Source organism: Ictidomys tridecemlineatus, chromosome 3, assembly GCF_052094955.1.
Source record: "Ictidomys tridecemlineatus isolate mIctTri1 chromosome 3, mIctTri1.hap1, whole genome shotgun sequence".
Classification (NCBI taxonomy): domain Eukaryota; kingdom Metazoa; phylum Chordata; class Mammalia; order Rodentia; family Sciuridae; genus Ictidomys; species Ictidomys tridecemlineatus.
Window position 1 is genome coordinate 148,217,448 of NC_135479.1, and position 13,317 is coordinate 148,230,764.

General features: G+C 40.2%; 1 protein-coding gene across 1 annotated transcript in view; it reads left to right on the top strand.

Moving 5' to 3' along the window:
- The window catches only part of Cd80 (CD80 molecule), a 30,969-nt gene that overhangs the window by 12,761 nt on the left and 4,891 nt on the right, over positions 1-13,317 (top strand). Inside the window, exons 3-6 of the mRNA XM_078044166.1 lie at positions 783-1,100; positions 4,878-5,159; positions 9,102-9,200; positions 10,820-10,929. Of these exons, the coding sequence (XP_077900292.1) occupies positions 783-1,100; positions 4,878-5,159; positions 9,102-9,200; positions 10,820-10,887 (767 nt within the window). The 3' untranslated portion in view covers positions 10,888-10,929. The remainder of the gene's footprint in view (positions 1-782; positions 1,101-4,877; positions 5,160-9,101; positions 9,201-10,819; positions 10,930-13,317) is intronic.

The window sequence follows — 13,317 nt, forward strand, 5'->3', positions numbered from 1 at the left end:
AGTGGAATTGGGGGTTGAACCCAGGGTGCTTTACCACTGAGCTACATCCCTAGCCCTTTTTGTTTTTTAATTTTGAGACAGAGTCTTGCTAAGTTACTGAGGGCCTGGCCAAGTATCTGAGGCTGATGACGGGGGATGTAGCTTTAGTGGTAAATCATCCCTGGGTTCAATCTCCAGTAAGGAAAAAAAAATAAAACTACTATATGATCCAGCAATTCTACTTTGGGTATGTATCCAAAAGAATTGGAAACAGGGTCTTGAAGAGACATTTGCACGCCCATTTTCATAATAGCACTATTCACAATAAATAGCCAAGAGGTGAAAGAAACTAGGTGTCCATTGACAGATAAATGGATTGAAAAAATGTGGTTTGTATATTTAGTGAGATATTATCTTCATTCCTTACAAGGGAATGAAGTCTTGTCATATGACATGACATGGATGAACCTTGAGGGCATTAGGCCAGCCAAAAGGACAAGCATTGTATGGTCCCACTTATATGAGCACATTAGTCAAATCCATAGAAACAACAGGAGAATGCTGGTTACCAGGGCCAAGGGAAAGGGGAAAGGATGATGGTGTTTAAGGGGGACAGAGATTACGATCTGCAAGATGAAACACTCTGCAAACAAACAACCAAACAAACAAACAAAAATCCCAAACTGGATTCTCTCATCATGTTTTCTCTTTAGATAACAATGATCTAAGTTCTGTTGCTGTCTGCCCCTGTAAGAATCTATATTTAGTAAAAATAAAACCTTGTTGTCTTTGTCTCTCCTTAGGCATTAGCCAGGTGACTAAGACAGTTCAAGGAATGGCAAAACTGTCCTGTAACTACAACATCTCTGTTGACGAGCTATCAAGAGTTCGCATTTACTGGCAAAAGGAAAACAAAATGGTGCTGAGTGTCATATCTGGGAGAGTACAGGTGTGGTCCCAGTACCAGAACCGGACCATCCCTGAAATCACTAACAACCTCTCCCTGGTGATCTTGGCCCTGCGCCTGTCAGACAGGGGCACATATACCTGTGTGGTTCAGAAGACTAAAAAAGGATCTTTCCAAGTGGAACACTTGACTTCTGTGATGCTGTCTATCAAAGGTAGGTGATTTGTTTTCTAATCTGATAGATCCTCCCCCGCCCCTGGTTTTTGTTTTGTTTTGTTTTTGTTTTTGTTTTTTAATTGGTACTCAACCAGATTCTTTTACAGTCTTTAAAAAAAAAAAAAAAAAGATTGATTGATTCTTAATGCCCTAAAAGACACTATGTCTATTGTTTCAATCGGAAATTTTACCCAAAAGGGATGTATCTTATTTCATTTTCTTCTTAGGGTCGGTCTGCAGTGTTCCAGTGCATCCTCACTGATTTCTCAAAATGGAAATATCTGTTAGTGTGCATTTCTTGTACTCTGACAACCCAAAGTCATGGCAATCATCCTGGGCAGTGTAATGGCTTGAGACGCCTTCTGAGTCTCAGGAGGGCGTCTTTGTTCTCCTGTAGCTGTGCTATTAACTCCACCTGAGCAGGCCATATGTGCCTGTAGTGCCTCATTGGAAAAGAGAAAAGAGCAATGCAGGCATGGTTTTCAGATTGTATCTGAACACCTCGTACAATGGCTATCTTACTATTATAATCTAACGTTTCCAGAATGATAACTTACTGAATATTTGAAACTCCCATCTAACAGCCCCTCCTGTGAAGTTAGAGAATTGGTTTGATGAGTCACTCCTGCCCCAGAAAGAAGCCCTATTTATACCCTTAGTGTGAAGGGCTAATATGGCTTATATTGGATAGGAAGGAATGTTCCTTGGTCACAGTTTCTACAAGACACTGATGCAGCCCACGTCCTTGTTGAGAAATGACAGCCTCAGCTATTTCCTCGCACTTGAAATTCAAACAATTCTTTTGCTTTCTGGGCACTTAAAGCTTTTGTGAAAACCAAACCTTATATTTACTAAAATGTAATGATGAATCTTGATCATAGATGACTTTGGCAGATTCTTAGTGAATTCCTCACTGTTCTTCCCCACTTCAGTCATTAGCTATGAATCTTTTTCTGTGGCAATCAGATTACACCTAAAGCTTAGGGGGTAAGCCAAAGGACATGGAATTATTTTACACCTCACTCTGTTTTTTCTGCTTGTTGTTGGAGTAAATGATTATATGATGATGTGGGCTGAGAAGGACTAAGAAGCTCTCCTCTTCCAAAATGCATTAATTCCTGAAATACTCATCTTTATAGTGCTCCTGAGAGTTTCACCATTTCTCCCAGAAAAGCTCAGTTAAAAGTGAAACTGTGTGACCTGTGGGAGGTGGCACCACAAACATATTAGCCTGCACTCTAGTTAATTACATTAGGCATAGGGTCCTCTAACAGAATGCTCAGAGAGAAGCAGAGTCGAAGAAAAGACAAAGAAGTCCGGGTGCAGTAGCTCACACCTGTAATCCCAGCTGCTCAGAAGGCAGAGGCATGAGGATCGTGAGTTCAAAGCCAGCCTCAGCAACTTAGCAAGACCCTCTTTCAAAAAAAAAAAAAAAAAAAGAACTAAGGATGTAGTGGATGTTGCACAGCAGTTAAGTGCCCATGGGTTCAATCTCTTGTACAAAAACAAAGACAAAAAAAAAAAAAAAAAAAGGAAAGAAAGCTGAGCATGGTGGTGCACACCTGTAATTCCAGCTACTGGGAGGCTGAGGCAGGAGGATGACAAGTTCCTGGCCAGCCTTGGCAACTTGAATTGGGACCCTGTCTCAAGATAAAATAAATTCTTGGAATGGAACCACCCTTTGACCCAGCTATCCCATTCCTCAGTTCATACCCAAAGGACTTAAAATCAGCATACTAGACCTGGTCGTGGTGGCGCACGTCTATAATCCCAGCAGCTCTGGAGACTGAGAGAAGAGGGTCATGAGTTCAAAGCCAGCTTTAGAAAAAAGTGAGGCACAAAACAATTCAGCAAGATCCTGTCTCTAAATAAAAAAATACAAAATTGAACTAGGGATGTGGCTCAGTGGTCGAGTATCCCTGAGTTCAGTCCCTGATACCAAAAGTAAAATAAAAAATCACCATACTACAGTGACTCAGCCACATCAATGTTTATAGCAGCTTAATTCACAATAGATAAATTATGGAACCAACCTAGATGCTCTTCAACAGATGAATGGATAAAGAAAATGTGATGTATATATATATACACACACACACACAATGGAATAGTATTTAGCTTTAAAGAAGAATGAAATTATGGCATTTGCAGGTAAATGGAGCTGGAGAATATTATGCTAAGTGAGATAAACCAAACTCCCAAAACCAAAGGCCAAATGTTCTCTCTGATAAGCAGATGCTGATCCATAATGTGGGGGCCGGGCAGAGTGGTGAAAGTAGGGAAGAATGGAGGAACTTTGGACTGGGGGAGGGGAGTGAGGGAAGGGGAAGACTGTGGGGGTGGGAAGGGTGGTGGAATGAGATGGACATTATTACCCTATACACATGTATGATTACACAACTGTTGTGACTCTGTACCATGTACAGCCAGAGGAATGAGAAGTTGTGCTCCATTCATGTATAATGTGTCAAAATGCATTCTACTGTCATGTACAACTAATTAGAACATTCTTTTTAAAGTAGAAAAAATAAAATTAAAAAGGCTGGGGATGTAGTTCAGTCCTTGCCTAGCATGTGAGAGGTCCTGGGTTCAATTACCAGCATCACATACACACATACAAAAAAAAAAAATCCAAGAAGAGGAAGAGAAAACCTTTTAGGGAGGGCTGGCTCTGGTGGCAGATTACAGTAGAAGACCAAGGACAGCTAAACATGAAATTAGTGGTGTCCTGGAATAGGGGATGGAGAGACATCAGTTAAAAGAAAACAAAAAGAGAAAAGTGACCTACTTCACCCAGAACCATTCTGAATTTTCTAAATTGTGTCCATTGAAGTGGTATTTCGCAAATGTTTATGTGTCTGTAAGCCATCTGACTTCGAATAATTTAGAATATGATTTATTTGATTTGTTATTCCAGGTTATAACCCATGTCATAATGATGTGAAAAGAAACAAATGTATGAAAGTAATGATTTGGTCTTATGGATAGATTAACAAGTAGGAAATAATAATAATGCCAACTAAAAATGGCTCAGGAGGGTGGTGGCTTTACCAAATAAACAGATCAAATAGAAGAGAGGTACTTTTTTACTTCAAGTGACAGCAAGGACAAAGCTCTGGTGTCAGGAAACCTGAATGCAGACCCCAGTTGTTACCTACCAGTTTTGATTTCTCCAGATCTCAGTTTATTATTTATAACATGGAAATTATATTAGGTTACATCTTATAAAGTTACTGACATTCAACCTTTTAATTATATATTTTTTAAGGGACAAGGTCTTGCTGCTTTGCCCAAGCTGGCTTCCAACTCCTGGGCTCAAGTGATCCCTCTGCCTCAGTTTCCAGGAACTGGGACTATAGGTGTGCACCACTGTGTATTTATTGCTTGATATCTGACCTTTTTTAATCTATATGTACCTTTTAGTGTTGCTGTGAAGACAAAATAAGATAATGTCCAGACCTAAGTGAATAGAGCTCAATAAATGTTTGCTATTTTTTCTGTTTGCCTCTAACAATCACAAGTACTCTGTCAACGTTTAGTCACATGAACCTATTTCTTTCTCTAAGTGCTTTCTGATCTCCATCAAAAGTGGTGAAAAAATGGATACAACCAATTCAAATTGAAGTCTTTGGATTATACACAGCTATTAATGACTTATGAGGAGTTGCAAATTATATCTCACTTTATCATTCTTAATAAAATGAAATAATTGACCAAGAATATAAAGCCATATGCCTAGATATCTGACTCTAGTTCTATCCTATTCTTTCTTTAGCTGACTTCCCTACCCCCAGCATAACAGACTCTGAACATCCATCTCCTGACCTTAGAAGGATAACATGCTCCACCTCTGGAGGATTTCCTAAGCCTTATCTCTTCTGGTTGGAAAATGGAGAAGAAGTAAAAGCTGTCAACACTACAGTTTACCAAGATCCTGAAACTGAGTTGTACACTGTTTACAGCAACCTGGATTTCAATGTCACCAGCAACCACAGCTTTGTGTGTCGCGTCAAGTATGGAGACTTATCAGTGTCACAGATATTCAACTGGGAAAAACGTAAGCCACCTTTTCCTGGGGATATTTTACTGCATGGAATCTGAAAAGAACTCAGCCAGATATGCTTTTAGATCAAACTTACTGATAGTAATTTTACAGTCATTTTGGACACACAAGTTAGGCTATTATGTCTTGTTAAGTTTATTGCACAAATGTGATGATAATGTTCCTAGAATAAATATTCTAAAATTTATATACTTAATAAGTGCTATTTATCAGGTAGTCATTGTAGGTGAGTTATTGTAATAATATTGTTTTTATTAAAAGCACTAAAATTTGCCTCAGCATGGTGGCACACACCTGTAATCCTATGACTGTGAGCCAAGAGGATCACAAGTTCAAGGCCAGCCTCAGCAACTTAGTGAGACCCTATGTCAAAATAAAAAAATAAAAAGGGCTGGGGAGTTAGCTTAGTGGTAAAGAGGCTTTGGGTTTAATACCCAGAACCAGAAATAAATAAATAAAGCAGTAACATTTGTATTTCTTTGGAATTTCCTTCAGGGTTCTGGCACTTTCTTTTAGAGCAGCCTACCTCAATGGGCCATGGTAAAAATCTTTGTCTTTTGTGACTGAATGTGCTTAATAGGAACTACTGGTTCATTCAGAACCAAGTCTGGTAAAAAAATGTGAATGATCAAAAATTTTGTGGGCAATACTATAGAATTCTCTTTCCCTAAGAAATGAGATCATCTGAAATTATAAAATGAAAAAATTGGGTTTAGAGGTATGTTAAACCCATGTAGGCTATCACAGGAGAACTCAGATACTTGAAATTCATTTTCTAACTCATATGGCTAACCATAACAGAGGACCATTGGGATCCTCCCCCAACCCCCAGCTCCACTCCCAAAGATACATTTTGTTGTCTGCTTAATAAGAAAGACTGTACCAAGCAAGATATTCAGTGGTTTGTAAATATGGAGCATAATACATGGTATGGCTTATGCCTTCTTGTTGTTGAGATATTTTAGATGGCATACTACTTCATTCTAGTGTATCTATTCTGGAGTTTTCAGTCTTGGGGTAGATTCTTAAACTATTTTCCTCAGTAGGTAATGAGATAAAATTTCCTGGGAAAATTAGTCCAATATAAACCAAAATTTGACATGGTTTCTTTCATCAATACTCCAAACTCCTCTTTCTCAATCATATTTATATATATTCTAAAAATTTATAAAAATAAGATTTGAATCATACAGTAATGAAGGTTTATTAATTCAGGGGTTTTTTTACTTTAGATATTTATCATTAGTCAGCCAATTTTAGATTATCCTGTATGTGGGAATTAGTAAGGGATTAATCAGTAACAATAGCTTGAATCCTGTTTTCCTTTGGACATTATTTATGTTTGGAAGATGGGTATATGTGACATTTTAGGACAAAGGTTGCCAAAAATTTTTATGAAAAGAGTCAGATAGTAAATATTTCAGACTTTACAGGTCACACAGTATCTTCTGCAATAGCTCAGTTCTGCTGCTGTACATGAAGCAGCATTGACATGTCAATGAGTGACATGTCTGCATTTGAATAAAACCTTTTTTAAAATAGGTGGTAGTCCAGATTTGGCCCAGGCACTGTTGCTAGCTAATGTGTAGGCTTTGTCTTTGAGGTTGGAGAACTGTAGAGTATAAACACTTCAAATCTCACTAACTGGGCTGCAGGCATCATTTAGAGTTGAGTCGAAAGTAAATAATGCATTTGTATGTGGTCAAGGGTGACCATATAAATATACATAGGTTAGGTGTGTATAGTTCATAAAAATGTTATGGGTTAATGTGAGTAAACCTTTGCTATAAGAATACCTGATCTGGCATACTGCATCGATGCAGCCAATTCAATGTTTATAGCAGCTCAATTCATAATAGCTAAACTGAGGAAACAGCCTAGATGCCCTTCACTAGATGGATGGATAAAGAAACTGTGGTATATATACACACCATGAAACACCACTCAGCCTTAAAGAAGAGTGAAATTATGGCATTTATGGGTAAATGGACAGAGTTGAAGAATATCATGCTAAGTGATATAAGCCAATCCCCAAAACCAAAGGCCAAATGTTTTATCTGATCAGTGGATGCTGATCAACAATGGGCAGGGGGCATGGAAAGAATGGAGGAACTTTGGATTGAGCAGAAGGGAGGGAAGGGAGGGAGAGGAGAGGAGAGGCGGAGTGTGTGGGGGAAGATGGTAGAATGAGATGAACATTATCGCCCCTATGAATGCGTATGATTGCAAGAATGGTATGACTCTATACCATGTACAATCAGAGAAATGAAAAGTTGTGCTCCATTTGGGTAAAAACATAATAATCAAAGTAATTAAAAAATATCTGATCTGGAAAAAAATCCAATAATTAATTAAACAGATTGGGTATATGATTTTTGTAGTCTAGACCTGCCAAATTTGTTAAACCTTGATAAATTGGAAAGAGGTAAACAGGGGACCCCCACTCATGGTGTCTAAGAAGCTTTAGGCTCAGGTGTCCCAGCTCAGTGTGCTCTGGCTTCTGAGTCTGCCCCTGTGGTGTGTCCTAGCATCCAGGCAGGGCCAGTAGACTGCTGGCAGGTATGGTTCCTTCTTTCCTTCACTCCCACAAGGTTCCTCAGGCTAAATGAAGCTCCCAGGTGGGTGTGAATGGCTTCTGAGAGGACTCCAGGTGTGAGCCAGAGGCTGTGAAATTCCAGAATCCCAGGATAACCGGATGGGCAGGTGAAGGCCTCTTTGTTATTTTGTGTGTCATTCTGGATGACGGAGGCCTACCTTGGTAATACCATGATGTCTCCTTGTAATGTGGTATTTAACCAAAAAAAAAAAAAAAAAAAAAGAGCCAACTTTCCCTAATCTGTCATTAGTAGGTACACTGTCATCAGAAACACATTCTAGAATAATGACTGTAGCAGCAATACGTAGGAATTGTTACAGCCTAACACACCTGAGGCAGAGACCAGTTTGGAGGATACTAAGTAGGAAATGAGAAAAGTCCAAACTAAAGCAGTCCCTGAGAAAGATTTGGGAAAAAGCAATCAGCACCAGAGGTACTGTGTATACAAAAGCCCATGGTAGGCTACTGGGAAGTGAATACCAAGAAAACATATCATGCATGGGGGTAACTAATGGTGGCACTCACTGCCCTGGTGAATACAGGTGGCAGATGTGCTTTTGGAAAGAATATAGTGAGTTCCGTTTTAATCAGGTGGAGAAGCCAACCTCCAACTATCTCGTCAGGCCCCAAAACTACAAAATCTGGAGCTTGGAAATCAGATCAGAAATATGATAACACATGGCATTTCAAGCCTTGGGAATGGATGAGATCATCCAGGAAGACTGCCATCCCAGACAGTAGTATGTGTGGGGAGAGAACATGCTAAGAGAAAGGTAGAAAGCAGGACAGAACTAGAGAAGGAAAAATAAAGTATATGTAGAATGGGACATCAGCTAAGTATTAGTAGGAAGACGTAGTGATGAAGACAAAATGCCTTTTACAGTATCTCCTCAGACTCTTTCCTTTTTTGTGGGGGATGGGGTACTAGGGATTGAAGCCAGGGGCACTTTATCACTGAGCTGCAAACTCAGCCCTTCTTACTTTTTATTTTTGAGACAGGATATCTCTAATGCCAAGGTTGGCTTCAAACTTGCCAACCTCCTGCCTCAGCCTCCCAAGTCGCTGGGATTACGGGAGTACGCCGCACCAGGCATTAGACTCTTTTGCTCAGCTCAGTAAATGCAAAAGTTCAAACGGTCCTTCTCATATTCAGTGACTGAGATCTGAAGATTAGTTGCCCTCAGTATGTGTCTGATTGAAGAATTATACAAGAAAGTTGTTAGCAGCTGTGTCTTGGTGAGGTGACGAGGCACAGAAGTGAATAATTCTCCTCATGTGTATATAGAAGAGGACAGGATGGAAATCAAGCTGTAGCTGACATTTTTCTTTTCCCTCCACAGCCAAGGAAGATCCTCCTGATGATCAGCTCTGGAAGAGAAAGATCCTAATCCCCGTGTGTGTAGGCATCGCTATAATACTTGGGACCTGTTTCATTTGCAGTAAGTACTACCTTTATATCATCGTGATGTCAATTCCTGGAAGCCCAAACTCTATTAGTGTGTTTCAGCATCTCTCTGTCATTTTAGCTTATTCTCTTCTTGTTATGGTTTGGATGTGAGGTTTCCCCCAGAAGCTCATATGTGAAAACATGCAAGAAGGTTCAGAGGAGAAATGATTGGGTTGTAAGAGTCTTAACTCAATCAGTCATTTAGTCCCTTGATAGGGATTAACTGAGTGGTAACTAAAGTGGTAGGGTGTGGCTGGAGGGGGTGGGAATTGGAGCGTGGCTTGGGGAGTCTGTCTCTGTTTCCTGAACATCACATGAGCTGCTTCCCTCTGCCACACTGTTCCTCCATGATGTTCTACTTCCTCTTGAGCCGCAAGGAATTGAGCCAGCCTTCTATGAACTAAGACCTCTGAAACCTTGAGCCCTCAAATAAACCTTTCCTCCTCTACAGTTGTTCTAGTCAGACCTTTTTAATCACAGCAGTGAAAAAGCTGACTAAAACACTTCTCATGTTTGAGCAAGTCTATGATAACTTCAATGTCTTTTTTAACTTGTCTCAATAAGTTCTTTTCATTCTCTGCACAAATATTTTTGATACCTACTATGTGCCTGGCACTTTCCTAGGTGCTGGAAGTTAACAAAGACAAGAAGTCAGTACCCTTAATATGCATTCTACCGTGGCCCTTTTATTTTCCCTAATTTTGTATTTTCTTGGAGATACTGAGGCTTGCTAACTAATTTGAAAACATCTCCAGTGCTAATTGATATTTTTAATGTTTGGTTTGGAGTTAGAGGAAAGGCAGAAAGAACATCAAGATTTCAAGGGCAAGAGTTATTTTCTTGAAGGACAACAAGATGCACTAATGAAGTTGAGAAACTACGTGGTCACAGTTGCTCACTGATGCTCAAGTCCTCAGAACACATTTTTGGATAAAAGATGAGGAAAAGTGGTTGATGAAAATACATTTAGGATATTTTACTCTAGGAATTTAAACTTGTGGCCTTTGACACATTCTGCCTTAGATCTCTGTGACTAAATGAAGAGGAACTGCTAGGCCAAAGCTATAGCTGTAATTACCAGGAAGGGTAATTCCTGGAGTTGAAATCACACACACTGAGGGCAGAAAATTAGAAGACCACCTTCTGCTGATTTTTCTAGCTTTCAGCACACTCACAAAAATGTCAGAGAAAGTCAAAAGTGACTGTTTTATGAGCAAATTACTCTATGGGTGGGACTCAAGAGTATTTCAAATACAAACTATTCAATCTTACCCTCTAATTCAGGGATCCTCATTCTGAGCACTATTAATATCCACATTTTGGGCCGAATAATTCTTTGTTTTAGAGTGCTGTTCTGTATCCTATAGGATGCTTAGAAACTTGCCTAGCCTCTACTCACTAGGTGCCAGGAGCACCTTTGCCCGGGGTTGTGACAACCAAATGTCTTTTTTGAAGTATTACCAAATGTCCTCTGGTGGGAGAGGATGGAAGTTCCCCCTGGTCTAAGAACCACTGCTCTAGATCTAAGGCAGTCTGAAGTCTTGCTGAAACACACAGCCATGATTTAAGGTAGACTTAATATCATTTTTATTGTTCATGTTTATCTCCAAGTTCTACACATGCGCATGCAGAGAAGGAATGAGGAAGGAGTAGAGATGAGGACGACCGCCCACATTTAAAGAGGACCTGCAGAAGCCTGAGGCTGAACATCATATGAAAAGGTAGCCTTCTCTAGCTCTTCTCTACCCCTGTGGGACATATGGGATGGTGCTGATCTGAGGCACTCTTTCTTCCTCTTAGGATCAAAAGTGAGCTCTTTTACTTACTACCTCACCTCAAAAACTTTATTCATATTACTCTAAACAGATTTCATTTAAAATGAAAAATAAAAGCCCCTCTCTCTTCCTTTGAAGGTGCTATTCTGCCATCTTGAATTTTTTTTTGTGTGTGTGTGTGGTGTTGAGGATTGAACCCAGGTGGGCCTTGTGCATGCAAGGAAAGCACCCTACCCACTGAGCTACATCTCCAGCCTGAAATCTTCTCCTCTTGTCAGCCAACTCAGTATCTTTATTTATAAAACTCCTGAGCTAACTTCTTATTCCAATCATTCATTTTCCCTATTTCTCTCACTTTTCGTGGACACAGATTGGGATCAGTTCATACTGACGTGATCACATCTTCCTTGATTTCTCTGCCTCTTCCTGACAGACTCATCCTTCTGAACAATCACTCAGCCAAATTACATCAAGAATTATTCTGCCATGTCCTTTGCTCACTTAAAAACTCAGAAGAGACCCCAATGCCTACAGGAAAAGTTTTGAAACTTTTAACTCTACATGCCAGCTGATCTCTTCAGTCTAAACATCCTCAGTCCTTACCAGTGTTCACATAGCCTCATTTCCAGGCACTAGATGCTAGTGAATGGAGTTCAAGACTTTTAGATCTGTCTTAGTGACTCTACACACAGGAGGAAATCACTGTCTAGGATCTGGAATATTTTTTTCTTTTAAAGGAAATTTAGCTTTTGTGAGAGTTACACTGTTGACTATCAATTTGCTATTCTCCTAAAAGACAATGGTCTTTATGTAAGAGAAACATTGGAACATTGAAATCTTTACTGATATCAGGTGTAAGGTATTTATAACACTCATGTTTAGCTTTAACTTATGAAGTTTCAGGTAACCCCTGCATGAGAAATGAGAACTTGTAGAATTTCCCTTAAAAATAAAGGAAAATGAAAAAAACCCTTAGGTTTTTCAAAAACACCATTTCTTTTTTTGGGGGGGCGGTGGGGCGGTAGTAGGGATTGAACCCAGAGGTGCTTTACCACTGAGCTACATCCCCACCTCTGCCCTGCACTTTTTTTTGAGAAGGGTCTTGCTAAGTTGCTCTGGGCCTCTCTAAATTGCTGAGGCTGACCTTGAACTTGCTATCCTCCTGCCTCAGCCTCTGGAGACATTGGGATTGCAGATGTGTGTTAACATGCCCAGCCTACCATGTCATCCTAGTCTTATAAAAATCTCTATGAGCTACTCAGGAGGCTGAGGCAGGAGGATCACAAGTTTGAGGCCAGCTTTAGCAACTTTGTGAGACTCTGTCTCAAAATGAAAAATAAAAATGACTAGGGATTCTTGTCCATGTCCCACATGGGCTGTGAAATTTGGGTTTTCTCTGTGTGGAGCAGGCTGGCTGCGAAATAATGCTAAGAAAAGAATTCGGCAAAAAAATCACCCTACACAGAAAGTAGTTTTGAAAAGTGAGGATATGATGGCTCTGCAACCCTAGGGGTCCTGCCTCCACACTGGAGAGAGAGAGAGAGAAGAGCCTACATTTGCTTTATTTATACAAGAGGGCTTCTTCAAAGGTTTTCCATGGAATGTTCTTTTGCCAAATAAGGTAGGAGGTGAGCTGTCCAAGCCCAGTGGGCATGCCAACTCCAGAGCTACAGAGCAACCTCCCTAGCCAACCAAAGACTGAGGTCACAAAGTGCTTTGCATGATCCATTAAGTGGGGGAAGCCTGTTGCAATGGGCAAAGGTGTGACATACGCAGTCGAGGGGAGAAATAAAGAATGTCTTTGTGCTAATGCCCTTTTCGATGCTTTTTTCACTCAAATTATTCAATACCATTTCACTCTATAGGTTCTTAATCAAGAAAACAACAATCCTTAATGCTGAGCCCTGCAATAGACATAATCAATCCAAAACAAATAATTCTAAGTCCATTCTAAGCACTGCAAACACTCTTAATCAGACAGACTCATGACACACATTCCCTCTGCATGCTAAGCTCAAGTGCCAGATCTAAAGTCTCAAGTCTTAGGCCTTAAGTCCAGCAGATGCACATTCGCTCAGAGCACTGTGATCAGGTCAGGAACCAATGGAGGCTCCTCCTGGGGTGGAGAGGATGACCCACTGAGGAGAGGGTTGTAAGGAGAAGTCTCTGTTCTCACCAGGGTCAAGATATGGCTGTAGAGTTTGAGAGTGGTGAGGATGATGCAGAGGATCAAGCAGATGATGAGAAGAGTTGGGATGTCAGTCCAGGTCCTCATCTGGCTCTCCAACATGTGGGCATCAGCGTTGGCTGACTAAATGTCTGTCCATTTGCTCC